We start from the raw sequence: 24,574 nt of genomic DNA on the forward strand, positions 1-24,574 counted from the left end.
CTCGTTCCAAACTTAGAACATTTATAACATATGAACTACAAGTCGTCTGCTTATACATTTTTATGCAATACGATATTGGTGGATTTTTGTTCTAAGACATATCGAGCCGTTGCCGTCACTATTGATTTATTTGTCAATGTTGTTTTATATATGTGATGGGATCAAAAATCTACCTTGAGTTTGTTCTGGTGAATCAAATTCCTAGTTGATTTGACGGGCCAAGCAAAGCTTTGGTATGGATATGCACTTATGAACAAAGTTAGAGGGATGCTGACAGATAATCCGAGATAACTCATACGATTCTTAAGTCATTGTTGAGACAAAGAGAGTAATGCTGAGTGATATCAATATAAAAACCATGAGAAATACCTAATGTGTATAGACTTAGAAGGAGCTAGATAACTTATATGGAAAGAATTATAGTCAAACAAATTATATGAAATACGAGATTTATTATGAGATTTGTATTAATCTGATATACTTATCAATAGATATGAATTTTGAAAATATATCCATATATCCTCGAGATTCTCTTCTTATCATGAAATATTTGTCTAATGTGTTTTACTTTTGGTAGACTTTTATTTATATTTAGCGCAATATTCATGTGGGCTCGAGTATCACTTGATATGAGCTCAGCTATCGGGGCATTCTTTTTTTACAAAACTTTTCCCGAGCTAAGATTAGTTCAGGTTCCACACTAGACGTTGGTTCTTACTTTGTCTTAATTGTGTCAAACAGGGCACATCATACCTTTATAAATGGGCTCGGATATTTAACGGTTTGGGTCGGACGCGGGCCAGGTCATTAAACGGGTATCAATATTTTGGTTCCATTGATATATTATGTAAACCAATAGAGACAAGCTACATACAACTTTTTGGCTTGTTGATTTATTAAAATACGTTCAAATTTTAGATTTTAATAAAATGGATTGGATATAACTTTTAATTAATTAATGTTACAAAAAGTATGCCTGCGATTTTTAACACCATCATCACCAATGTAAACCAAGAAGAAATATTTTATATTGGTAATTATGAATCATTAGATGCACCAACCAATGTAGAATTTGAATATGGATTTGGTTTAGGTATTTACTGTTGAATTTTACGGATGCTTAAATTTGAAAGTTAATATTTTTCAAAGTTCTCGGGCAGTTGGCTGCCTAACTTCGGAAAGTTTATGTTCAGAAAACTAGTTTCCTTTTTATTGTAAGGTATTTATATTTAATTAAAAATAGTCAAAACTCTTTCATTCCCTGTTCAAATAGTTTTCTAGATGGTGGCCTCTCTTTATGTGTGGCTGGATAGTCATGGTTAAAAGATGACATCCATTCGGAATTTCTCCGGAAACAATCCAGCTTAATCCGGTCAATCTGAAACCGGTTCATATGATTTAAGGTTGAATCAAATCCGATATTCTTGTTGAATTAGATTGATCATTTGAAAAATGTAATCCAGAACCAATCTGGCTGGAACAAGTCGCGATCAAGTCCAAAATCGGTTTATATTATGAATTAGTTGTTGCACTAAAACTGTGATGAGAAAATAGTTTAATGAATATATTTTTTTATTTTTAAATACAAAAATTATTTTATATAAAAATATGGGAAATCAATAATCACGGCTATCAAAATGGTTTGGTTCCATTGTCTTGTAATTTGGAACTGGTTAAATACGGGTTCGATCATGTGATATGCATAGACTAGATGAGTTGGTAGATTTTTAAAATTTAAAAGTCGTGTAAAATAAAATATGTATTTGCAAATGCGAGCGTGAATAAAATCTCAAGCTTTGTGATTTTAGGCGGACAATATATATCTTTTCTCTTCAAGCATACATTTGATTGTGTTTTTGATCTCGATATCTCAATTTGAACAAAACTAAATTTTTATTGGATCGTCGGACATGATCGAGATGAATAAGAATACGTCATGTGGTACAATGAAGTTTACAATGATCCTATTTTGATTTTCAGAGAAAATAAATTTCATTTGCTCAATTAAATTTGTCTTATTTTATTTTACACACAAAACTCATGTGAGATGATCTTACAGATCAATTTTGTGACACAGGTCTTATATTTGGGTTACCTATGAAAAAAATTATTTTTTACTATAAATTTGGATAGAGTTAACATATCACACGAATACAAATCATGAAACATTCTCACAAAAAGACGTACTATTTTATTTTAAGTCTATGAAACAAAAAGTGGCTTTTACTTTTTTTACAAATTTCAATGGAAAGAAAATGTATAGTTCCATCGCATTAAAAATCGTGTAAAATGAATGAAAATTGCCAAAAAGAGTTTGAATAAACTTTTTTTTTTTAATGAAATTGCTTCCATTAATGTATAAAAAGTGTTACAATACAAATACAAACATATTGAATATCTTCAGGAGATAATGAAGTTTGAAACACATCAATACAAAACCAAATACAACACGAAATCAATAAATCTATGTCAATATTACACAAAACACTTCAATCGAAATCGGAATACTCCTGAAGACGTGGATCTGAATCTTCCTAGTTACTGCAGCATTATTGAGCTTCTCATTTTCAAATATAAGCTTGTTCCTTGCATTCCATATATAGTATATTGTAGTTGCAAGAATTGTACAACACATCTTAGCTAGTTGCTCCTAAAAACACTTCGAAATGCACTGAGTATAGCTGCCAGTTGTGCCGTGTTTCTCTTCATTCCCAACCATTCTCTGATCGCATTCCATATGCTACTGGAGGTAGAAAACCCGAAGACAAGTGCTGGACAGATATTCACTCCCATCGTTACATAGTACACAAATTTATTTGTCACATGAACAAGTTTGTCCCGAGTAAAGAGTTTCCCATGTGCTAGTAACCACAATGTAAACCGATGCTTAGGAAGAATGCATGGTTTCATCAAGAGAGGTTGCCATGACCATCTTCCCTTTTTGTTGACAAAGAAATCATATGCAAGAGATATAAACCGATGCTTAGGGAGAATGCATGGTTTCCTCAAGAGAGGTTGCCATGGCCATCTTCCTTTTTTGTTGACAAAGAAATCATATGCAAGAGATAGCCCACCATTTGCATTGAACCAGGTCCCTAATTGAAGCACTGGCGCATCATCCACTGAATCGAACCTACTTATCAACATATCACGTAAAGAAATTATTTGCTTTATAACATGTTTACATGCTTATGGAATTGAGAAGTGCACAAAGAAGATTCACCACTTATTGCTAGCGCAACAAATGGAGATGTGACAAAAATAAATGTCTCTTCGACTACAAAAAAATCTTTTACTTCCTACCTTTATATTTGATAAAATTCCAAACCAATTAGATCAAATAGTTTTGTGTTTATGTAATATACCAAACAAACAGCTATGAAATTTTGGAATTCCATAAACATATCTGATTACTTTGTTTTTTATACACAAAATAATACAAATTTAAAAATAAAAAAACATTAAAGAGAGTCTAATCATGTGTTAATCATGTATATAGATAATTTTGCTGCACTTTAATCACGCCAACCTCTATCTCCATCAATAAAGTGACACTCACTTATTGGATATATAATTTTGATATTCCTCATCACCTATTATCACAACTAATAGGTGAACGTCATTTCATTGGTGGACATGATTGCTGGACAATATAATAAAACTATATATATTAACACACTAAATTAGTAATCAACAATTAATCCGCAACATAAGCCCATAGATTCCAATACTAAGCCCATACTAGGGCTAGAGCGGACTGGATTGGTTTGGCATCCAATATCAAGGTACTAATACTTATAATAATTACAACAGACCACCTCAGTTCAAGCAAAGCCATTGGGCTTGTAAAAAAAAAACAACTGGGCTAAAATAAAATTAAAATAATTAATTTTTTCAAACAGCATAAATAATTTTAAATTTTTTTACTATTAATTATATTATTCACCGTCAAAATTAATTGGGACTAGTAAGCACACTAACTCAAATTGTAATATTCGATTTAAAATCGGAGCCGTTCCACAGTCACTTTAACAGTTAAACTGGATATAATAACGACGGCATCAATAAAAGTTATATTATTAAAAAATTTTAAAATTTAATTAATTTTAATTTAAAAAGAAAACTTGAAATTACTAATTTGGTTTAAAAAATTTTAAAATTTATTTTCGAGTTATACATCCGTTATAAAATAAATAATAAAATCCGGATCTCGGGTCGGGTAATATATAGATTCGATCCAATTCCTCGCAAACCCAATATATACGGGCCATAGCCCCTTCATTAATATTTTACATCAAGAAACCCTAGACTTTTCTATTGCAACTCTCCTCAAGCCGCACTCTTGAATCTTCTCCTTCTTTTCAGTTTCCAATTAATATTTCATCATTATTTCGATTTATTTTCGATCCGCGGAATATCAGATATTTGCCGTCGTCGCTGTTCGGGATTGATTCTGGTTGGTTTTTATTATTAACTGCACGTATCTCGATGTCTATGTTAGAATTTTCTCGTATATCATATGTACGAATATGATGATGCGATTGTGTAGTATGAATTTTCTGCTGAATTTTTTTGATAATTGTGGGAATATTTGTTTTTTAGGCTTTTTTGAGATCTCGTTTGCATACATCAAGAATCAAGATCCGTATTTTTTTAAATTTTGACCTTGTACGCGTTTTGTTCTTTGATCTGATTTTCCGTATCTTGTTCAATGCATTGGTGGATGCTAATTAGATTTTCAGCTACATCTTTATATCTTCGTTATCCACGATAGAAGTGTAAGTGGAAAGTTTGCGTTTCTTGTCTGGCTTATCTCATCGATCCCTGTTAAAATGTGTTTTAGATTTTCTTCATACCGCTGCAGATTTATGGTTCTATTTGGTGTCACGGATGATTGAGATGGAGAATTGTAATATCTTGTGGAACACACTTGGTCTTTGTTGCACTTGAACCTACATTCGGCCTTCATAGTTACCTGGAAATATCATGTTCTAATAGTGGGCCTTTATGTATCTATGAATTGATTTGCATTTTCTATTTTGAAAGTAATAGCTGATTTTAGTTTATCGCGGATCATGCTGTAACTTTGATGTGAATTTCGAATTTTTTCCATCTGCTTTCATCTCTGAAATTGCAATTGGATTCCCCACTTTTTTACTACTTGAACTTATTATTAGTTTGGATGGTGATCTTGTTACAGGAATTTGCGGTATTTGATCTCAATGGCCTCCTTGGACATGTCGTTGGACGATATGATAAAAAACCGTAGAAGTAGTGTGCGAAACCGAGGACAAGGCAGGTCTCGAGGTGCACGACGGGGACAAGGGCCTGGAGGGTCATCATCCAGAGGTGGGAGAGCATATGGGCCCCCTCGCAGAGGTCCACTTGGACTTAATGCTCGACCGTCGGCTCAAATGATAGCCAAGGCAAGATTAAATTGTGGATGTCTTATGTATTGAATAGACAAATCTGCTACGCCCTTAGTGCGTTACATGAAGATGTTTTGCTTTAGAAATCAAACTCTGAAAGATTTGCGCACTATTCATCATTTGGGGGAAGGCACCATTTTGAGTCTGGAAAAATGTTATGTTGTAGCAAGAGTTCCTGAGTTTTGTGACAGTTTTTCTGTTCTTGAGGAGGTTTTTCTCTAAATGTTGGTTTCTGACGAGCAATTTGCGATGGAGCCATATGTCAAAAGTGGAAGATTTGGTAGCCCCTTAAGGGAAGAATGACACTTTGCTCATTATATAGAGGAGCTTCATTATCTTTATGCTATGAGCTTTTGCCATTAACATCCATTAAGAACTGAAAGCGTGAAACTGCTTTTCCATATTTATCGATAATAACTATTAACCGGGGTCTCTCTAGTTTGTCGTTACCGATTGTCATTTGGGGAGTTAATGATGGATTGTTTTGATGCATGAAGAATGATATTATGATCTATATCATCCGTACATGCTCTGGAGTTACTTGGGGAATGATACTTTCAGTCATATCTCAGTTCATGGTGTTTTGCAAAGGTGGCTTCCTTCGCTGAACTTCAGAACTGGAGCTCCACGTCTTGCATGGCACTAATTGGCATGCCGTGGATTTATCTCAACTACCATGTAGACTAAATTGCATTCCTTGCTTTCAATGGATTAGATTCTCTTTTTAGAGCATTTTCATTGTGACTTTGTTGCGGAAATTTCCTGATGTTTCAATAAAAGATTCTCAAACTAACTTTTCTGGTCTAATTCTGACGCATTTCGCAATCTCGATAATTGGTTTGCTTGCATCAGACCTTCCGCAGAACCAAGAATCTACCGTGGCAAAATGGTCTTCTCGAGGATAGTCTTAAAGCTGCTGGGTTATCAGGATTAGTAAATGGTACGAAGTTGTATGTTTCCAACTTGGATACTGGAGTGACTATGGAAGATATTAGGGTACCAATTTTGAGCCATGGCTTTTGCTATTTTACGTCTTTGCAATATTTTTCTATATTTTCTGAAGATGGGCATGGGGAACAGGATCTATTTTCTGATATTGGAGAGCTGATGCGTTATTCTATTCACTATGACAAAAATGGACGCTCAAGTGTAAGTTGAAGCTTTATGTGATGCGTAATATATATTTTATTCTCTTCAACATATTGAGTGCTGGTTTCATAATAAATGGAAACTTTATTGTTTTTTGGTTTATATGTTGTTGCCTTGTGTAGGAGTGTTACTCTGCATATTCTGACTAGCTTGCAGATTTTTCTTTTGATTTTGATCTTTCTTACCTAGTTTTGAGTGTAAAGGAATGTAACTAACTAAAAGCATGCTCTCTGTTATGCTGTACTTGCCATGCTTGGTTGCTTTAATTTAGCTTTTATCTCTTAATAATTTCCTTGTCTATTAAACAGGGTTCTGCTGAAGTGATTTTTGTCCGAAGGAGTGATGCATTTCAAGCTCTTAAGCGATATAACAATGTCCAATTGGATGGGAAGCCCATGAAGGTTGAGATAATTGGTGCTGAGTCTGATGTTCCCATTTCTGCTCGTGTGAACGTTTTTGGAGGAGCTAATGGAAAAAGGACGGTCGTAATGGGGTATGTGGCTTTAATTTTTAAGCTTGGTTCTTTGAAGTAGCATTGGCTTCTTTGCTATGTCTTATTTGTTAGTAATCTATTCGGTAATTGTTTTTATGTTGAAACAGCCCAATTAAGAGGGTTATCAACTGCGTTGTGTATATAGTTGTGCCAGTTGGCTATAACTTTAGGAAAGGTTGTTTCCATCATATTTTGTGATTGAATTATCATTTCAACCGCATCTTCACTAATACACAGGTCTGGAACTGGTCGTTTTGGCGGTGGCTCTAGGGTGGACAGGGATTACCGCGGTCCCATGTAAGTTGGCCCCTTAACCATCCTTTTGGATTATCTCAGTGATTTGTGTTACATCAGCTGGTTACTAGTTGCACCTGTAACTTGTTATTATTATGTTGACAGTCATAGGGGTCGGGGTGGTTCAAATATTGGTCGTGGAGGTGGACGTGGTGGTGGAGGAGGTCGAGGTCGCGGCCGAGGTCGAGGTCGAGGTGTAGCTCCCGGGAGAAAGGTTGTGGAGAAATCTGCCGTTGATCTTGACAAGGAGCTGGAAAACTATCACTCTGAAGCAATGCAGAGTTGATGGTTTACTTGAAAGCTGTTTCTGAACGGGGACTTGATGGATAACTATGTATTAGATAGATCTTTAGCTGTACAAATCTGAGGTTTCATGTTGTGCTGGGTTTGGTTTGGCTCTATGGCTGATTGTGCATGTTCGAATCGGATGATATATTCACCATCGTCCCCGTAAGTCATTTTATGTTTAATTTGTGTTGTGACCGATATGTGCTTGTCATTTTCAATTTAGAAGTTTGCAGATCATTTGAGTAAATGTTGGGTGGCACGCTTTAAACGATTATATGATATTTTTTTACATCTTTTTAATTTAAAAATGGCCTTGTCGTTGGATTTTTAAATTTGAGCAAAAAAAAATTAATTGAATTTGGCGATCTCTAAGTTTCCAAATCTAGAATCTCCTGTACCTTAATTTTTTGTCCATGAAACCTTTGCTCAAATAATCATGTTATTAATCGTTTACAGAAAAACAGAGATATGCATCTTCTTTAGGCTGTAATCTTGTTTATACAAATGTGCATGTTTATCAAAAACTCTAATTTACTATACTCTAAGCATAAACCATATTATAAAAGGGAAGCTGAGTTTAGCAATCCATCACAAAACTATTACAAATATTACAGGACTGAGAACAATAAAATAAAATTACAGTATTCTTTAAAAATGACAAATCGTTACGATCAAGCTTTAAATGTGACAAACTTAAATGGATTTAATATGAAATTAATTATGAAAACATGTTTAATTATAATTATAATTTTAGTTATATTAAATACTTTATATTCGGTGTAAAGCGTCTATAGGTGACTTTAAATCCGTCTCCAAATCCCAGGGCTCAATCTTGGACAGGTGATGGAAACTACCAAGCTGGAGTACGGTAGGGGCGGTGGGAAATTTCTAGTAGAATGGTGAAATACGTAGAGATTGGAAAGAACGGCGACGAAAGCAATCTGCTGGACCGATACTAACACTGAGAGACGAAAGCTAGGGGAGCGAATGAGATTAGATATTTGACCTAAGACGAAAGCTAGGGGAGTGAATGAGATTATATATTTGATCTATTGACGAATATACAAGTATACGTTTCATGCAGCTTAGGTGGAAGACGAAGAAGGCATCCTTCCGGGGTTTCCGAGCCATCAGTGAGATATCACTCTGGAAGAGTTAGAATTCTAACCTTGTGTTAGGACCTACGGGCCAAGGGACAGTCTCTGGTAGACAGTTTCTATGGGCGTAGGCCTCCCAAAAGGTAACGGAGGCGTGCAAAGGTTTCCTTGGGTCGGATGGAGATTGGCCCTCGAGTGCAAAGCAGAAGGGAGCTTGACTGCAAGACCCACCCGTCGAGCAAGGACGAAAGTCGGCCTTAGTGATCTGATGGTGCTGAGTGGAAGGGTCGTCGCTCAACGGAAAAAAAGTTACTCTAGGGATAACAGGCTGATCTTCCCCAAGAGCTCACATTGACGGGAAGGTTTGGCACCTCGATGTCGGCTCTTCGCCACCTGAGGCCGTAGTATGTTCCAAGGGTTGGGCTGTTCGCCCATTAAAGCGGTACGTGAGGTGGGTTCAGAACGTCGTGAGACAGTTCGGTCCATATCCGGTGTGGACGTTAGAGCATTGAGAGGACCTTTCCCTAGTACGAGATGACCGGGAAGGACGCACCTCCGGTGTACCAGTTATCATGCCCACGGTAAACGCTGGGTAGCCAAGCCAGACATTAAAAATATTAAGAATAAGTACAAAATCACAAATGGCGTGAAATAAAACTTTTGGCAATAAATTATTTGGCCAAGTGTGATATACTGATATAATAATCGCATACTAAAAAAAGAGTGTAGAAATTTTTTTTATTTCAAAGTCTTTTATGTTTTTTTTTGTTTAAAAATTTTATGTAATCAATTAATTATCAAGCTGTCATTTTTTATAAATATTTTACATTATTAAATTTAATATAATAATCCAAATGGTTGACAGTTTTTCATGTTTTTGCATATGTTAACCGAGGTTTAGTGTTTTGATTCGTAACCGATAATATATTATATGACCATTAGGGGGCGTACAATAGGCGAAGAAGTCCATGTTAATTTCTTGGTCCTTCAAGGAGCGAGAATTGCTCTTAGTGCGATAATGCAGGCAAGCATGCGCGGAGTCCTTCCGGGCGATGAAACCTGCTTGCAACATTTATTTTTTTCAATTTTTTTAAAAAATCTGAGCAAATCCTAGGGTCAGATTAATCTGGCCATTTTAACATGTTAACATTTAACGAAGTTGTGAATTTCATCACACCGGCATCCCTTCTACACCTTCGCATAACCATGAGATGCAATGACCAACATTCTTTTTACACATTGACATGATCTTTCATCACACATCCTCGTGCCGTTGAACATGCTCTTACAAACTGCACCTCCAATATATATTTTTATGAAGAATTCGAACCCTACTAACTAAAAGTGATAAAATTATGTGACAATATTCCTGCATATTTGAACCCTTCAAAGATTTTAATCAAAACAAGAATTTCACCACAAACATTCGAAGAGCTTAACAGAGTTCATTGAAAAGAATAGCAATTGGTGAAGTTCCTCCAATACTGATCCCCCCTAATATCCTCTGAGAGGATCAAAAGAAACGTGACCTGCCCTCCCAATAAATTCTCATCTTTTTCTTTTTACAAAAGAACCGAAACCCACCCCAATATCGCAACTACAATACAGTTAAATGACTGCGAGTTCCGGTATAGGAACTTGGCTGGAGAATTGGAGCTCTTAGAATCCATAGCCGGTATGGTGCTGTTCAGCAGTGTGCCGTTCGTATCACTTTCACGGAATATGCACAAACCGTGACCTGCAAAAGATCGATAAAATGTGTAAAACAAATCAAACGACTGTAGTCATTTCTTGAGAAAATACTTTATTTATTTACTTGGATTTGTGGTCGTAATGGCAGCCACCCCATTAAAATCACAGCTTGAAGATGTCTTTCCCATTCGATGATAATAGGAATCGAATGCATATGTTGCATGGGCAAACACATTATCTGGATCGTAGCATGCTTGCCCCTGCAGTATCGGAGAACAGTCAACTTTCCCAGGTCCGCAAGCCCAATCCAGAGCAGCTTGCACCATTTTTTCGTCCGCGCCATCTTTTGCTGTGCAATATGTCTGGTTTGTTGTGTCATTTGCCAACACGGATCCTGAGCCAATCAAGTGCAACACATACACGGGAACCCCATTTGCATCAAACAATCCCCAGTTTTTCTCAGACAGAGGCCCCGGTTTCATATCCTCATTGTATAGCTCGTATATGTAAGTGCTGACTCCGATCCCAGGATATTTTGGAGTTCCTGTTCTGTTCAGTATGTGTCGTATCACATTACTGTTGTATGTATTGGCATTATCTAAAGTGGCATCAGGCTCATTCGCATCCCCTTTCGAGGGCCAGCCTGTTTCGGTAACCATAACGGGAAGATTTGTGATGTTAAGAGAAGCCATTGCAAAATACGCGGCATCAACCATAGCATCAAACACACTAGTATAATGAAGAAGTGTATTTGCATCTACGGCTTCTTTGTTACTCGGAAGAGGCTTGAACAGAGCATAATCTAATGGGATTACACCGTTTGATTGCATGTAATCAAAGTAAGGGTAAATGTTGAGCATAAAATACGAGTTTGTTGATTGAAGAAAATCAAGGACAGGTACCAAAACCGGATTCCATGAATGATTAAAGAACGCTTGGGATGGAGGGAAAGAGTCAAGAATGAGGGAAGACGCAAGTGGTGTGGAAACTTTGATCTGTCTATCAAGATTTGAAGCCACGAGGGCGGAATGGATGAATCTGAGAGCTTTAACAAGAACAGGAGCAACATTTGGCAGGGACGTAAAAACCTCAGAACCAACACAGATTGTTGTAATGTTGGTGGCAGGATAGTGTGCAACCACGTTCTGAGATACCCAATTTGCAGCAGTCGAATTAGATTGACCAAGGCCTAGAAGCTGGTCGTTCGGCACAGAGATAGCAACTCGGATACCTGTGTTAGCTAGTGCAAGCAGCAATCCTCGATCTGCATTGTACAGCCTGACGTGGCGGATTTGCTGAGCTTTGAGGAGTGCAACTACTTGAGTCGGGTGTGGCATGTCCGAGAGCTCCGTCCCAATGTTCACTCCAACAAATGCATCTGCATGATAGAAGTCAAATTAAGCCGCCAATTTATTTGGAATATAGCTGTTTTGTATAATATGACATAGTGTTTATGCATATAAAAAACACAAAAAAAGGTAGAATTGATGTTAACATTATTTAATCAGTTCAACAATTAGACCAGAGATAGGATGGTGGGAAGCAAAAATATTCCACTGTAATACGAAGCCTATCAAAAGGTTACAATTTCCTGCTAGAGTCTGGACAAATGACTTTTCTGTAAGATAAAGCAAAAAATAAAGGACATATCAATGAGCTGGAAACCATGAAGTCATCCTTTTGTTCTCTCATTTTATGGTCTTATGTTTTCTTCTACTCATCAGGGAAAAAAGAGGCAATAACACAGAACATATGCTAAATAATAGACTTTGGCTTCAATGGGGGCCTGCATTAGATGATGTTGTAATTGCTAACACTAGCTTGCCGATCAAACTCAAGATAATGATCTCAGCTCACCCATAAAGTAGCAAAAATTTTACGAATACACTCCATAACACAACACGAACATCAAGAATACAAGAAACTTTTCATTTCTTTGTTCATCTTAAACACGTCCTCTCTCAAACTTTAGCTTACCACACTTAAATCTGAAACAATGTCACTAAATCTCATTGCTAAGTATGGAAACAAGAACACTGTTTTCTTGTTTGAGGAAGAATCCAACTTTAAAATAAACAAAAGCTTATAACATAAAGAATAAAGAACCGATTTTTTACCTTCATCAGCAGAAACAGCTGACACTATCAGTAGCAAAATAAACAGCACTAATTCCATGTTGTTAGATTCTTCTAACGTAACTGCCAATGCACAAAACCAAGAAACTTCAATGGAGATCAAACGAGAAGGAGAGGCTGGAGTAATGGTTAGTGGAAAGGGTCGAGTCTATTTGCATTTAAGAGAGAAAGTAAAGCAGGTCAAGCACCAATCGCCAAAAGTTCTTGTCAGATGATCCAACGGCTAAGGAATCGTCAGTCTTCTGTCCTTTCCTCTGTTCCTTTTCTCTTTCATTTTCTTGGCGTTCTTTGGGAGGAATTACCTTTTGCATTCACAGATTCCAATAAATTTTTTATATACTAGAAATCACAACAGATATTGAGAATATTATTTATGATTGAAATGAATAACTGTGCTTTTCTTGGTAGCCGTTAGAAGGTACAATTTTTGAGATGTTTGGATTAATGAGAGAAAGACAGAAGATTAATGTATATAGGATAGGCCCATAATGTTACAACATTTGACACGATCGCTGAGGTTGTCGGAGAGATGCAGCCTGTTTTCAACGGTCAAAATCTCCATCTTTCTTTTTTCATTATTTTCTCAGTTTTTATTCTGTTTCTGAAAGTTAAAATCTTCTTAAAAAATTAAAGGTCATGTATCGTGTATTGTTTTCATTTCTACAACGTGGGAAAATTATTTTGGTGATATTTTTGATGATGAATTTCCCAAGATTGAAATGCATGTTGGTATTATTTGATTCATATTTTTTAAAATGGAATAAATTTGAAGTGTTTATGGGAGAGAAGTCATTAACAACAGTTGAATTATATAAAATATTTTTAAAAAAACTAGACTAATTTAAATAATTTTTAAAATTACATTCAAACTCGCTCCAAAGCCTGACATTGCCAAGTATTTTAGCTATTGGGTGGAGCCCATTATGAAATTAGTTATCCAAATACTTACAAGATTTTAATTTAAAAAATATCAAAATTATTTATCATTTACACCAAAATACTAAACGTGAAGCCCTTAGTGGTTCTACAAAAATATTTTTTTATAAAATTATTCTCATCAAAATGACTAAGAAAAAAGTTGGATCCAAGCTCAAACCTAGGGAAAGGGTGGGCTTCAATTGTAGAGAAATACAAATAAGGAAGCCCAAGATATGTAAAAGAATCGGCCCGTTTAGTGAACCAACCAAGCCTACGATCTTGGGCCATAAAAACCCACAATGGGTTTTTATTTCTTTTTTCATATTTATGGATCAAATTAAAAAACCAGAATTTGGAAAATACAACATTATGTTGCTAAGTCATCATAGAAAACATGATAAAGATGTTTGATTAAAATTTGATTAAAAAAAGTATATAATATCATTATTTGTATTCATTTGTAACTTCTATTGATTAGACATTAAATGTGAAATTGCTCCTTCATGTTTTAATTGCAACGTTCAGATCGGTGCACAAATTTTTCCTATAATTAATTATAATTAAACAAAACGGATGCCTTAAATAAAAAAAATATTTCCAAAAATGAAAATTTTATATAACATAAATGCAATCAATACTTGGTACTAAAATATATCACTGTGAATAGCATACTAGAAAGTGAAAAACGCAAATCAACTACATAAAATTTTGGAAACACATATTATTTAATTTTATATTCGATATGCAATTTTTTTAATTTTTATTTTATAATAATCGATATTCAAATAAAAACCCGGTCTATGTATAAAGTACTGAAACCGGATGCAGTATTCGGTCAGGAAAGTGCCACCAGAGTTGCTGACGCGAGCAAGACATCAGAAACTGGCTTGCTCAGGTCATCATGCACATTAGAAGACACAAGAATTTGTTTGCTGAAAGCATCTCATGATATGTCCAGACCTTATGAGTGACCGACCATATAAATAATTATGATTGATTAAACTTTTATCAAACCTTTATCGACAAAGTTCTTTGGATGATGACTTGTCTTTTCGATAAAAATAAATTAATGAGGAAACAATAATCTATTATAAGTATCAGAAATTTTCCAATAGATAAATGTCACTTCAGTGATAGACACAGAGATGGACACGATTGGTGATCAGTATATCAATATATAATATATATATATACACACACATTTGGACCAATTCAATCTATATAAGTATTCACTTCATGTGATGGATATGTCTGAGAAAAATATCTTTGAATTGGTCCAAATGTGAAGTTGCATAAAAGTAAAGTAGTCTTTTAATCCATGAAAAGAAGAGATTCGCCAAATCATATAGAGAATGCATGCTTGAGGTTCACATTATAACCAATTTGAAAACATAGCGATTTATTTAGATATTTTATAAAATATATTTCAAAACTTTCGGAATGTAATACGATATAAAATACAAATAATGGAGGGGCCAAAATGTATTTGTCATTATGAAAAAAGGGTTTCGTTTGCTTTCCAAGCCATTCCTCTTCATCCACCTCACTATCCCACTAAGCGTTTCCTTTTCCAACCAAATTATGCTTTCGAAAATTCACTAATTTGGACAATCATAATTCTATCTTCCCTTTCCCTTGTAACGACTACAAATTTTAATTTACATTTCTACTGTCGTGTAATAAATATTACATACTATATTATATAAAAAAAACGTATTTAATTTTCAATCATTTTGACCGTCGAATAATTATTTCAGGGTTTTATCTATAGATTATATAAATGTGTCTGTCTGAAGTCTGAACACATATATTGCACCAACTGAAGTATATTTAATGATATAACAATGTGCATGTATTATATACCAAACATCTCATTTTTATATCAAATATCAATTGTATCGTTAGGACATTTTGTGGAACTTAATGTTGTAATTGGATCGATATATTTCAAGTTCACCCAACATTGAAGATTTTTGAAATTTATTATATTTGTCTCTATTATTTTATTGTTAAAATGAAACTATAATCGGAAAATGTAACCTAAATGTTTTACTGAAATTTCCTTTCCTAATTTTGGGAAAACTCTCCCTTCTCTTTACTAAAACAAAAAAATATCACGTGGATCTAATAACATATTGAAAATCCACATTGATGGAGTATTAATTTTCTTTTTTATTTTACACTATACGTTGTATGTTCATTATATGTCGATGCTTGATATTTATCTTAATTTATTAAAGGAGGAAAATTAATCTTGAAAAATTAACAAAACTAAAACGTAGATTTGAATAATTAATTAAATTCTAGTTTTACGTTTTGGGTCAATTTTATTTTATTTGATGGCGGAGCTGAGATAGATTTTCACACTGGATTTATCAATGATAAAATGATTGGATCCCATCCCTCCTTTGACTTTTTCCACACTTGTTCTTTCAGAAAACGCGTATTGATTTATTCGGTGGCTATAATTTATTATGGATTTCATTTTCCACTTTAAAATTTATATGATTTGGGATCCACCTGGAAACTCTAAAATCGAGTTTTATAACTAAATCACAGCCAAGTAATGATTATTTTTGTTAAATACATCTCTTTCAATATTTATAATTCTACACTCGGAAATCAAAGATATGTCCGTTGCATCATAATTCTTTTTCCAATAAAATGACGCATACTTGTTGAACTGGGAGAGTCCATCTGTTTTTAATAAATGCGAGTACCACTTAATTTGTTCTTTTCCCCAATATCCCCACGTAGGTTTTTTTTTTTTTTTAAAAAAAGAAAAATATTTGATCTCAAAAAAAAATTTAGTCAGCACGTACGTTCTGTGTTGCGTATGACGTTGACAATTTAAATAATAAATAAATAGTAAACAAAAGAGAACCCTACCATTATGGTGATGTTTACCTTTGACTTTAATGAATGCATTCACAGTATTTTCAGAGTAATTTCTGTTGACTTTGAACATTCTCTTGTTTCTATACAATATAAACTCATTATAATATGCACGACTTCATCTATAGCTTGCATTGCATTTAAAATTTTATATTGTAAATTGGATTTTTTTCGATCCTACGACGTTATCTAGAGTGTTTTTCTCGTCTACTTTTGTAATGAGAATCACGCGATGTGATGATATTGAGATTAATTACTATAAAGTAATCCCGTGTGTTTAAATATTTTATTATTAATTGCGGTAATAAAAGGAAATTACAACATGGAAATAGCACGATTATCTGGAATTTAGAGTATTATTTAATGTGGAAAATGAGCTGGAGAGAATAAAATATTTTAATGAGTCGAAATTACAATATTATTATTTATAAATGTGTTCCCTTCGAAATGTTTATTATTATTTTTAATGTCAAATTGGTGTGTTTGCAGGATACATTGAAATCTGAGCAAGAACGAGTTATTTTAAGTTGGTGTATATCTGCTTATTTATTCGGAGTGTATTTATTATGTATTTGTGTGTGTGTGTGTGTGTGTTGCTTGAAATTCAAAGAAGGAGAAATTAAGAGCGGTTGAGGTGGCACTTTCCGAGGTTGACATACACACACGTGGGATTTGGCAGTCTTCTTACTATTTACAAGTTTGGATTTTTGAAATCCCAGCTAATTTAAATTTATATGTTTTTAAATTTTTTTTTATCAATTTTTATTCGTATATATGGTTTGTAAAAAATTCCCTTTTAACGAATGTATATAATATATTATCCTCTTTTAAGTTAGGGCCACATGACACATAAAAGTTGGGTTAGATGGAGCTTATATTTTCGACTTTTCGAAGCCCGATAAAGTAAATATAATCGTAAATTTTAATATTTATACTAATAATTAAAGTTAAAATCTCGTGACTAACGAAATTTAAGTATATTAATGAAAGTTTTTTTATAATTCAAAAATGTTCCATTTAACTCTCCATATTTCATACAACACATTTATCTTTCGATTATATACAACTTAAAAATTTGATAAATTTTATTAAAAAAAATCAAATTTCTCTCAATGTTTCTATGAACAATACTCATCGTGTGTGTCACGACTTGCTACCAATAAATTAATGCTGCATGTGAATTATTTGTTTGAATCTAAATAATTATACCTTAAGAGGATCGTGTGAGAAAATTGAATCAATACAGTTCTTGAACCAACAATTTTAATTCATGATCCGAACAAATTATATATGTTCCAAGACAATTCAATACGATCAAATAAAACCCCTTAAAAAAAAGGAAAACGTAATTGGTTTTTAATTAGTGGAAGGCACAACAAATCACTCTCCTTTGGGTCTACGACAGTGCCACGTGCAGTAATTAAGCTGGTTGTAATTAGTATATATAAGTAGGCGGGCAGGCAGGTTGGTGTAGTATATATTGTACCCCCAAACCCACCCAGCTTATCTAATTCTCTTGCTTCAAATATATTTCTCTACATATTATATTGGAAGTAATCTCAGTACTACAGCCTTTAATAAGTGTATATATATTCAAAAATTTAGTCTGAAAAATAGAAATATATTCCATATAGAGAGAGTAGATGGGAAGGCAACCGTGCTGCGATAAAGTAGGATTAAAGAAAGGGCCATGGACTGGTGAAGAAGACCAAAAATTGATCAGTTTCATACTCACCAATGGCCAGTGCTGCTGGAGGGCTGTCCCAAAACTCGCAGGTACATGTATCTTGAGTTTTGTTTTGTTTGCATTATTAGTGTTATAGCTTTATCTGAGGGGGCGATGGGCTGGCTATTCACTTTCTTCCACGATCAGTTCGAATTCGAGTTGTGAATTTGTATGAATGATTCGCAGGATTGCTGCGGTGTGGGAAGAGTTGCAGATTGAGATGGACGAATTATCTTAGGCCCGACTTGAAAAGGGGGCTTCTTTCAGAATATGAAGAGAAGATGGTTATCGATCTTCATGCCAAGCTTGGAAACAGGTATTTTTTCAATATTCCTGCTAAATACACACACAGGCAAATTCAATATCAAGTTTTTCCTTGTGTGATAGCGGTAGACAGAGCCATCTAAAAAGTTTAAAACCCATTTTCACTCCCCCGAAGTTAGTTTTTCTCATTCAATTTTTTGCCATATTGGGCTGCCATTTTCATGCAGTGTCTGACCACAAATATGCTCCTTGTTCCTCTCCATTTCGCTTATAAGAATCATTCCAATATATCATTCGATCCCAATATTTAAATGTAGAGATTTTAACTTTTAAAATTTCAATCATCAAACTAGCCGACCACAGTTTTGTGCGTGATTATTTTATCACATATTTAAGAAATAATATAAAGTTTCAACTCTTTTTGTTTTCAACGATAACGGGTGACAACTAGCTAGTTCAACCCTTTCTTGGCTTGCCATGCACACACAAATATAATATATCTAGCAAATTAATTTTTTACCTTTTCTTTCACTAACATATTTTTTACTTATTATTATTTCTTTACCGAAACAGATGGTCCAAGATTGCATCTCATCTCCCCGGACGAACTGATAACGAAATAAAGAATCACTGGAACACCCATATCAAGAAAAAACTCAAGAAAATGGGAATAGACCCTCTTACCCACCAGCCCCTCCCACCGCCCGCCGCCGCACAACCAACGAGCCAAGAACCACATCCGCCAGATCATCGTAAAATGGACGAAACGCCGCCACACGAGGCGGCCATTGAAAAAACCACATTGCCGTCCGGCGTGGAAGACAACTCCTTGCAGGGATTCATCAATAGTACTGATTTCTGCACCGATGAAATCCCCGTGGTTCAACCTCACGAGATTATAGTCCCTTGCGAAGAAAACTTACACTCTACGCCGATGTCATCATCGTCTTCTTCTTCATCCAGCTTGGCAGAACAGCTTCTGTTTTCGGATTATTACAGTGAAATATTAATGAACGATAGCATATGGGAAGATGAGTACAGGAGTTTGGAATTGTTTGTTGATAACGATAGTTACTTGTTAAATTACTAGTGGGGAAATCAATCCTTTGTAATTTAATGTAAATTGGTTTAACATTTTCATTTCTGTAATAACTTTACAGTACAGGATCAATTTAGTTCCTTATATTAATGTATTCCACGCATCGAATTACTAAAAAAAATTATTTCTCCACTTTCGCTCGCCGAAAGACGAGTATTAATTAATAAATCCTCAATATTATTTACTTTTTAACTATTAATCTGTTGTAATAATAAATGCCTCAAATTCGTAGTGGTTATTAATTAGTACTATTCTAATATTTTTTGCATGTAATAATTAAATAACATACTAATAATATTTAACAAGCAGAAAATTGAAATATCTGCTCATGAGAGTAAAGTCGCTGTGATTTTTTTATTTTCCCAGCGAAGAGACTTTTGATAAGTATGCATCCCTCAATTAAAACATATACCTTTTTAATATAATTTTTTTATTCGACTCGGAATACGACATATATATTGCTCGTCATATTGTGGCCCTTGGTCTTCGCGATGAATATTTTATATAAACTAGCCATGTTTTCATGGGCTCATCATACTTTAATCAAATTGGAAACCTTGCTTTGGGTGTTTTTGGTATGATTTTGTTTATATTGATAGAATTATCCTTCTATATAGTTTTAAAAACATATCTGTCATTGGAAAAAATTTACTACGCGGGTATATATACACACAACACACAGAAAATATTATTTCAAAAAAAAAAAAAAAAAAAAACTCACACAGAAAATACATTCATGTTGTCCAATTTAATTGAAGTAAACTTAGTCTCAATTTTTATCCAAATTTAAGAAGAAGCTAGGAAGTTTGTTCAAGTGTCGCAAGAGCTCATATATATCTCACCGCAAATAAAATAGTTCTTTAATCAGTAGTAGAAATATACTCTCAAACAGGGATGGAGCGGGATTAAAAAATACTTGGGGCTAGCTCTGTCCTGGGTCACACACTTATATATATATGTGTGAGTATTCGATTAAATCGAACTTTGTAAAATCGAATTAACCGAATTTTTTTCGATAAAACAAGACCTAAAAGTTAATTAAAAAAAACTGTAAGTTCCATTGCAAGAACTACATAGTCTTGCCTCATTTCAAATTCTTCAGATTTTTTACAAGGCTTCTGATCTTGATCTCTAGCCAAATTAATAAACACGTTTCACTGTTTATACATAGTCTGTCATGATAACTAGTATAAATATGTAAACATTTTAAAATACTTATAAATTTGATATTCTATTATTTATAAAGTCACGCTCAAAACGGTTTGATTTTCAAAATCTATTTATGATAAATTAAACTTTATCTTGACTTCAAGAGAGCCAAAAAAAAACATGAAAATTGGCTAGTGCTTGGAGTTGACGTTGAAAGTTCACCTTTCATTTTTTGTTTCTTTACTATTGTCTGTACTCTTTTGCCTAAAAAATCAAAGAAATGCTGAACGCGGAGAGAGTATATGTCACGATTACTCATTCAGCCGAAATATAAGAATGCCGATCGTAACATATGCCATTTTTTGTCAAACATCTGATAATGGTTTTTGGCTTTAAGTTTCGAGTAGTCAATCCACTCATAATATATACAAGAAACAAACATCTCACTTCAACCGCACTTCTCCATACAATTTTAATTCTTAGACAATTCATTCATTATACATGGACATTTGTCATTTTTTAAATAACTTGTGTACGTATACATGTTAATAATATCCATGCACGTCTAATCTATCTATATCTACGTATTATTAAAGTGTGGATAATGAGAAAAGTTTTTCGAAAAAAAATGTGTAAAAGACAACAAATTGTTATAAAGGCTTAATTATAATACACATCGACTGCAATCCTGATCGAAAAACGGTTTATACCATAAGCGAGCTGGCTCAAAATTAAAACATGTAATTTCAAATGTTGTTTATAAAATAAAGTTAATATTTTTAATACTAGAATATATAGATACGTAATTTCATATAAAATTTAATACTACTTTCATATGTATGAAGGATCACAAAAGTTCACGAGCTCGAAACTTAGATAAACTTGTCATGGCCTCAGTTTGTGAAACATGTACAGCTAAATTTTATACACCTTAATTTGAATCTAACCGAATAATTTTTTTTAAAAAAAAAAACAAGGCTTCCTTGCTGTATATATTCAAGATCATTTCGAAAATATACATAATCGAAACTTTTCGCTAATGACGTTGAGAATTATTGGCTATATTATTTTATCAAATCTTACTATAGACAAATTTATTTTATTATAAGAGTGAAATCATTAAAAGTCATATCATATCGTAAACTTACTTAACATGATTTCAAAAAAAAAATATCAATTTAATAAATGTTTGACGTAACAACAAAAACAAATGAAACCATATTATTAATTATAAGGTGAAAATAATTTTCGTTTGGTAAATGCTTCTCCACAGAGCGAGCACCCGAAGGAATAAGAAACGTGATTAAGTGGCTAATTTAAATAATACTTCTAGAAACATCTTTTTTTAAAAAAAAAAATTAATAAGTAATGGAGATTACTAAGTCAATTTTACAACAACAGTTGACGATGTTTTCAAAGTCGTCGCCTTAGATTCAACCTTTGCATTTCATGTGGTCTTCATATTAAATATATAAGTATTTATTTGCTTAATTTGTCAAACTAAATTACCTTTTATTAGATATAACTAACTGAAAGTAGTTAACCACAAGTAGTTAGTAACCAAAACTATATAACAAAGAAAGTGACTTGTAAAACCATTCATTCAATTCTTCTGGTATATGAAATAAGAAGGATTTTTCTCTGTTGATAAAACTTCCGCAATATGGTATCAGAGCAAAACCGCTCTGCTCGCCGGCCATAAACTACTCAGGCCGATTGAATTTCAACAATCTCCGATCAAATCTCAACAATCGGTATTCATGGCGAACACAGGCGCATCAGCATGGAACTTGCCGGTGCGATCGGCAATTGATGATCCATTGAGCCCTTATTTTCTTCATTATTCTGATAATCCAGGAATTACGCTTGTTTCTCAACCACTCACAGGTGACAATTTTGCGTCATGGAGCCGAGCCATGAAGATTGCAATCTCAGTCAAGAATAAGTTTGGGTTTATTGATGGATCCATCCCCAAACCAGCAGAATCTGAATCAAATTTGATGAATGCTTGGAATCGTAACAACAACATCGTCATATCATGGCTATTGAATTCCGTTTCTAAAGATATTTCAGCTAGCATTTTGTTTGCGGAATCAGCTGCGGAAATTTGGAACGATCTCAAGGAACGATTCCAGCAGAGCAATGGCCCTAGAATCTTCCAACTTCGTCGCGAATTGCTCAACCTTAGACAAGATCAAGATTCGGTTAGTGTCTATTTCACCAAACTTAAGGCACTATGGGAAGAACTGAATCATTTTCGTCCCACCTGTACCTGTGGAAAATGCATATGTGGTGGAACCAAGAATGTTGAGGCATATGTTCAGATGGATTATACGATGACATTCCTTATGGGTCTCAATGAGTCTTTCACTCACATCAGAAGTCAAGTCTTACTTCATGAACCACTGCCATCAATAAGTCGAGTCTTTGCTCTAATTGTTCAAGAAGAACGCCAACGGGAAATCGGAGGACATCAAGGCACTATCCTCCCAAATCAAAGCATGGCATTTACACTCAAAGCTGATCAATCTCAGGCACAACTGAGTACTCGAAAACCACAAAAATATCAGAAAGGAAGACCATTCTGCACAACCTGTAATATTCCAGGACACACGATTGACACATGCTATAAGATACATGGTTACCCACCTGGATACAAAACTCGTTTTAAGGGTGGATCTAGAAACTCAGTTGCTCCTGTCAATCATGTGATGGGTCACACCAATGTTCCTGAAACACAAGATGACCCAAATGTTTTCCAGAATATCAACAAAGGCCAAATGGAGCAATTAATGGCCATGTTTATTCACCAACTCTCTTCAACAGACACAAAATGACACTCACCGGATACTTCCAGCCCTCCCCCCATCACAGGTACTTGCCTCTCCATTTCAATTCCAAATGCATTGAATATTTCCACATGTTGGATAGTAGACTCAGGAGCATCTAGGCACATTTGCTCCAACAAAGACACCTTTCTAACACTTAAGACCGTACATGATTCAAGAGTGACTTTGCCAAATAATGAACGAGTGGAGGTGCACTTCTGTGGTGAAGTTCGGTTGGGAGCAAACTTGATTATTTCAGATGTTCTATATATTCCAGAATTCAAGTTTAATCTCCTATCTGTCAGCTGTCTACTTGCCAACACAGATAATATGATGAGTTTCTATCGTGATTCTTTTATGATTCAGGACACTCGAACACAGAAAATGATTGGCAAGGGTAGAAAACTAGCAGGGCTATATGTACTGGACTCAGATTCCATGGGTATTGATCACCACATAAATCTAGTTGGGAGTCAAACTTGGCACAAGCGACTTGGACATCCATCCCAAAAGGTCATGAATGCTTTAAAATCCAGTTTACAACTTGAATCAAATGTTATTTGTAGCAAAGAATTTTGTCATATCTGTCCATTAGCAAAACAGAAACGTTTGCCATTTGCTTCCAATCATAGGTTGTCTTCTACTGCTTTTGAACTCGTCCATTGCGACATTTGGGGTCCTTATCATGTCCCTACATATAATAATCAACGATATTTTCTAACCTTGGTTGACGATTGTACAAGATTTACATGGGTTTTTCTTCTTACACACAAATCTGAAGCAACAAAGGTTGTTTCCGAATTTTGCATTATGGTTGAGACACAATTCAGTAGTAAAATCAAGGCATTCCGCACTGATAATGCTAAAGAACTTTCCTTCACTGCACTATGTCAACAACGGGGTATCCTTCATCAGTTCTCATGTGTTCAAACTCCTCAACAAAACTCAGTTGTAGAACGGAAACACCAACACTTGCTCAATGTGGCGCGAGCACTATTTTTCCAAGCTCGGGTCCCTATCAAGTTCTGGAGTGAATGCTTATTAACAGCTACATATCTGATAAATCGTATCCCTTCACCATGGACTGACAATAAGTCGCCATATGAATTACTTCACCA

The 24,574-nt window shown here is 34.5% G+C and overlaps 4 protein-coding genes across 5 annotated transcripts; 3 read left to right on the forward strand and 1 right to left on the reverse strand.

Moving 5' to 3' along the window:
- Window positions 1-4,278: 4,278 nt before the first annotated feature.
- Window positions 4,279-7,851, forward strand: LOC140826339 (THO complex subunit 4D-like). Of its 2 annotated transcripts, XM_073188569.1 has the most exons (7): window positions 4,279-4,456; window positions 5,201-5,426; window positions 6,282-6,425; window positions 6,510-6,578; window positions 6,887-7,071; window positions 7,309-7,368; window positions 7,471-7,851. In XM_073188569.1, the coding sequence occupies exons 2-7, from the start codon at window positions 5,223-5,225 to the stop codon at window positions 7,649-7,651; spliced, it is 843 nt and encodes a 280-aa protein (XP_073044670.1). In that variant the 5' UTR covers window positions 4,279-4,456; window positions 5,201-5,222; the 3' UTR covers window positions 7,652-7,851. The 2 variants fall into 2 exon arrangements, with proteins under 2 accessions (XP_073044670.1, XP_073044671.1); XM_073188570.1 differs by lacking the exon at window positions 4,279-4,456 and having other exon boundaries at window positions 5,206-6,107.
- Window positions 7,852-10,179: 2,328 nt separating this feature from the next.
- LOC140826340 (glucan endo-1,3-beta-glucosidase 2-like) lies at window positions 10,180-12,944 on the reverse strand. Its single transcript, XM_073188571.1, has 3 exons — window positions 12,560-12,944; window positions 10,567-11,820; window positions 10,180-10,488 (listed from the first exon to the last, which is right to left on the reverse strand). The coding sequence occupies exons 1-3, from the start codon at window positions 12,615-12,617 to the stop codon at window positions 10,313-10,315; spliced, it is 1,488 nt and encodes a 495-aa protein (XP_073044672.1). The 5' UTR covers window positions 12,618-12,944; the 3' UTR covers window positions 10,180-10,312.
- Window positions 12,945-17,877: 4,933 nt separating this feature from the next.
- LOC140826341 (transcription factor MYB17-like) lies at window positions 17,878-19,565 on the forward strand. Its single transcript, XM_073188572.1, has 3 exons — window positions 17,878-18,166; window positions 18,303-18,432; window positions 18,954-19,565. The coding sequence occupies exons 1-3, from the start codon at window positions 18,034-18,036 to the stop codon at window positions 19,468-19,470; spliced, it is 780 nt and encodes a 259-aa protein (XP_073044673.1). The 5' UTR covers window positions 17,878-18,033; the 3' UTR covers window positions 19,471-19,565.
- Window positions 19,566-22,388: 2,823 nt separating this feature from the next.
- LOC140826748 (uncharacterized) lies at window positions 22,389-23,465 on the forward strand. Its single transcript, XM_073189247.1, has one exon. It carries the CDS (start codon window positions 22,389-22,391, stop codon window positions 23,463-23,465), a length of 1,077 nt encoding a protein of 358 aa, XP_073045348.1.
- Window positions 23,466-24,574: the final 1,109 nt, after the last annotated feature.

Source organism: Primulina eburnea, chromosome 3, assembly GCF_022965805.1.
Source record: "Primulina eburnea isolate SZY01 chromosome 3, ASM2296580v1, whole genome shotgun sequence".
Taxonomy (NCBI): Eukaryota; Viridiplantae; Streptophyta; class Magnoliopsida; order Lamiales; family Gesneriaceae; genus Primulina; species Primulina eburnea.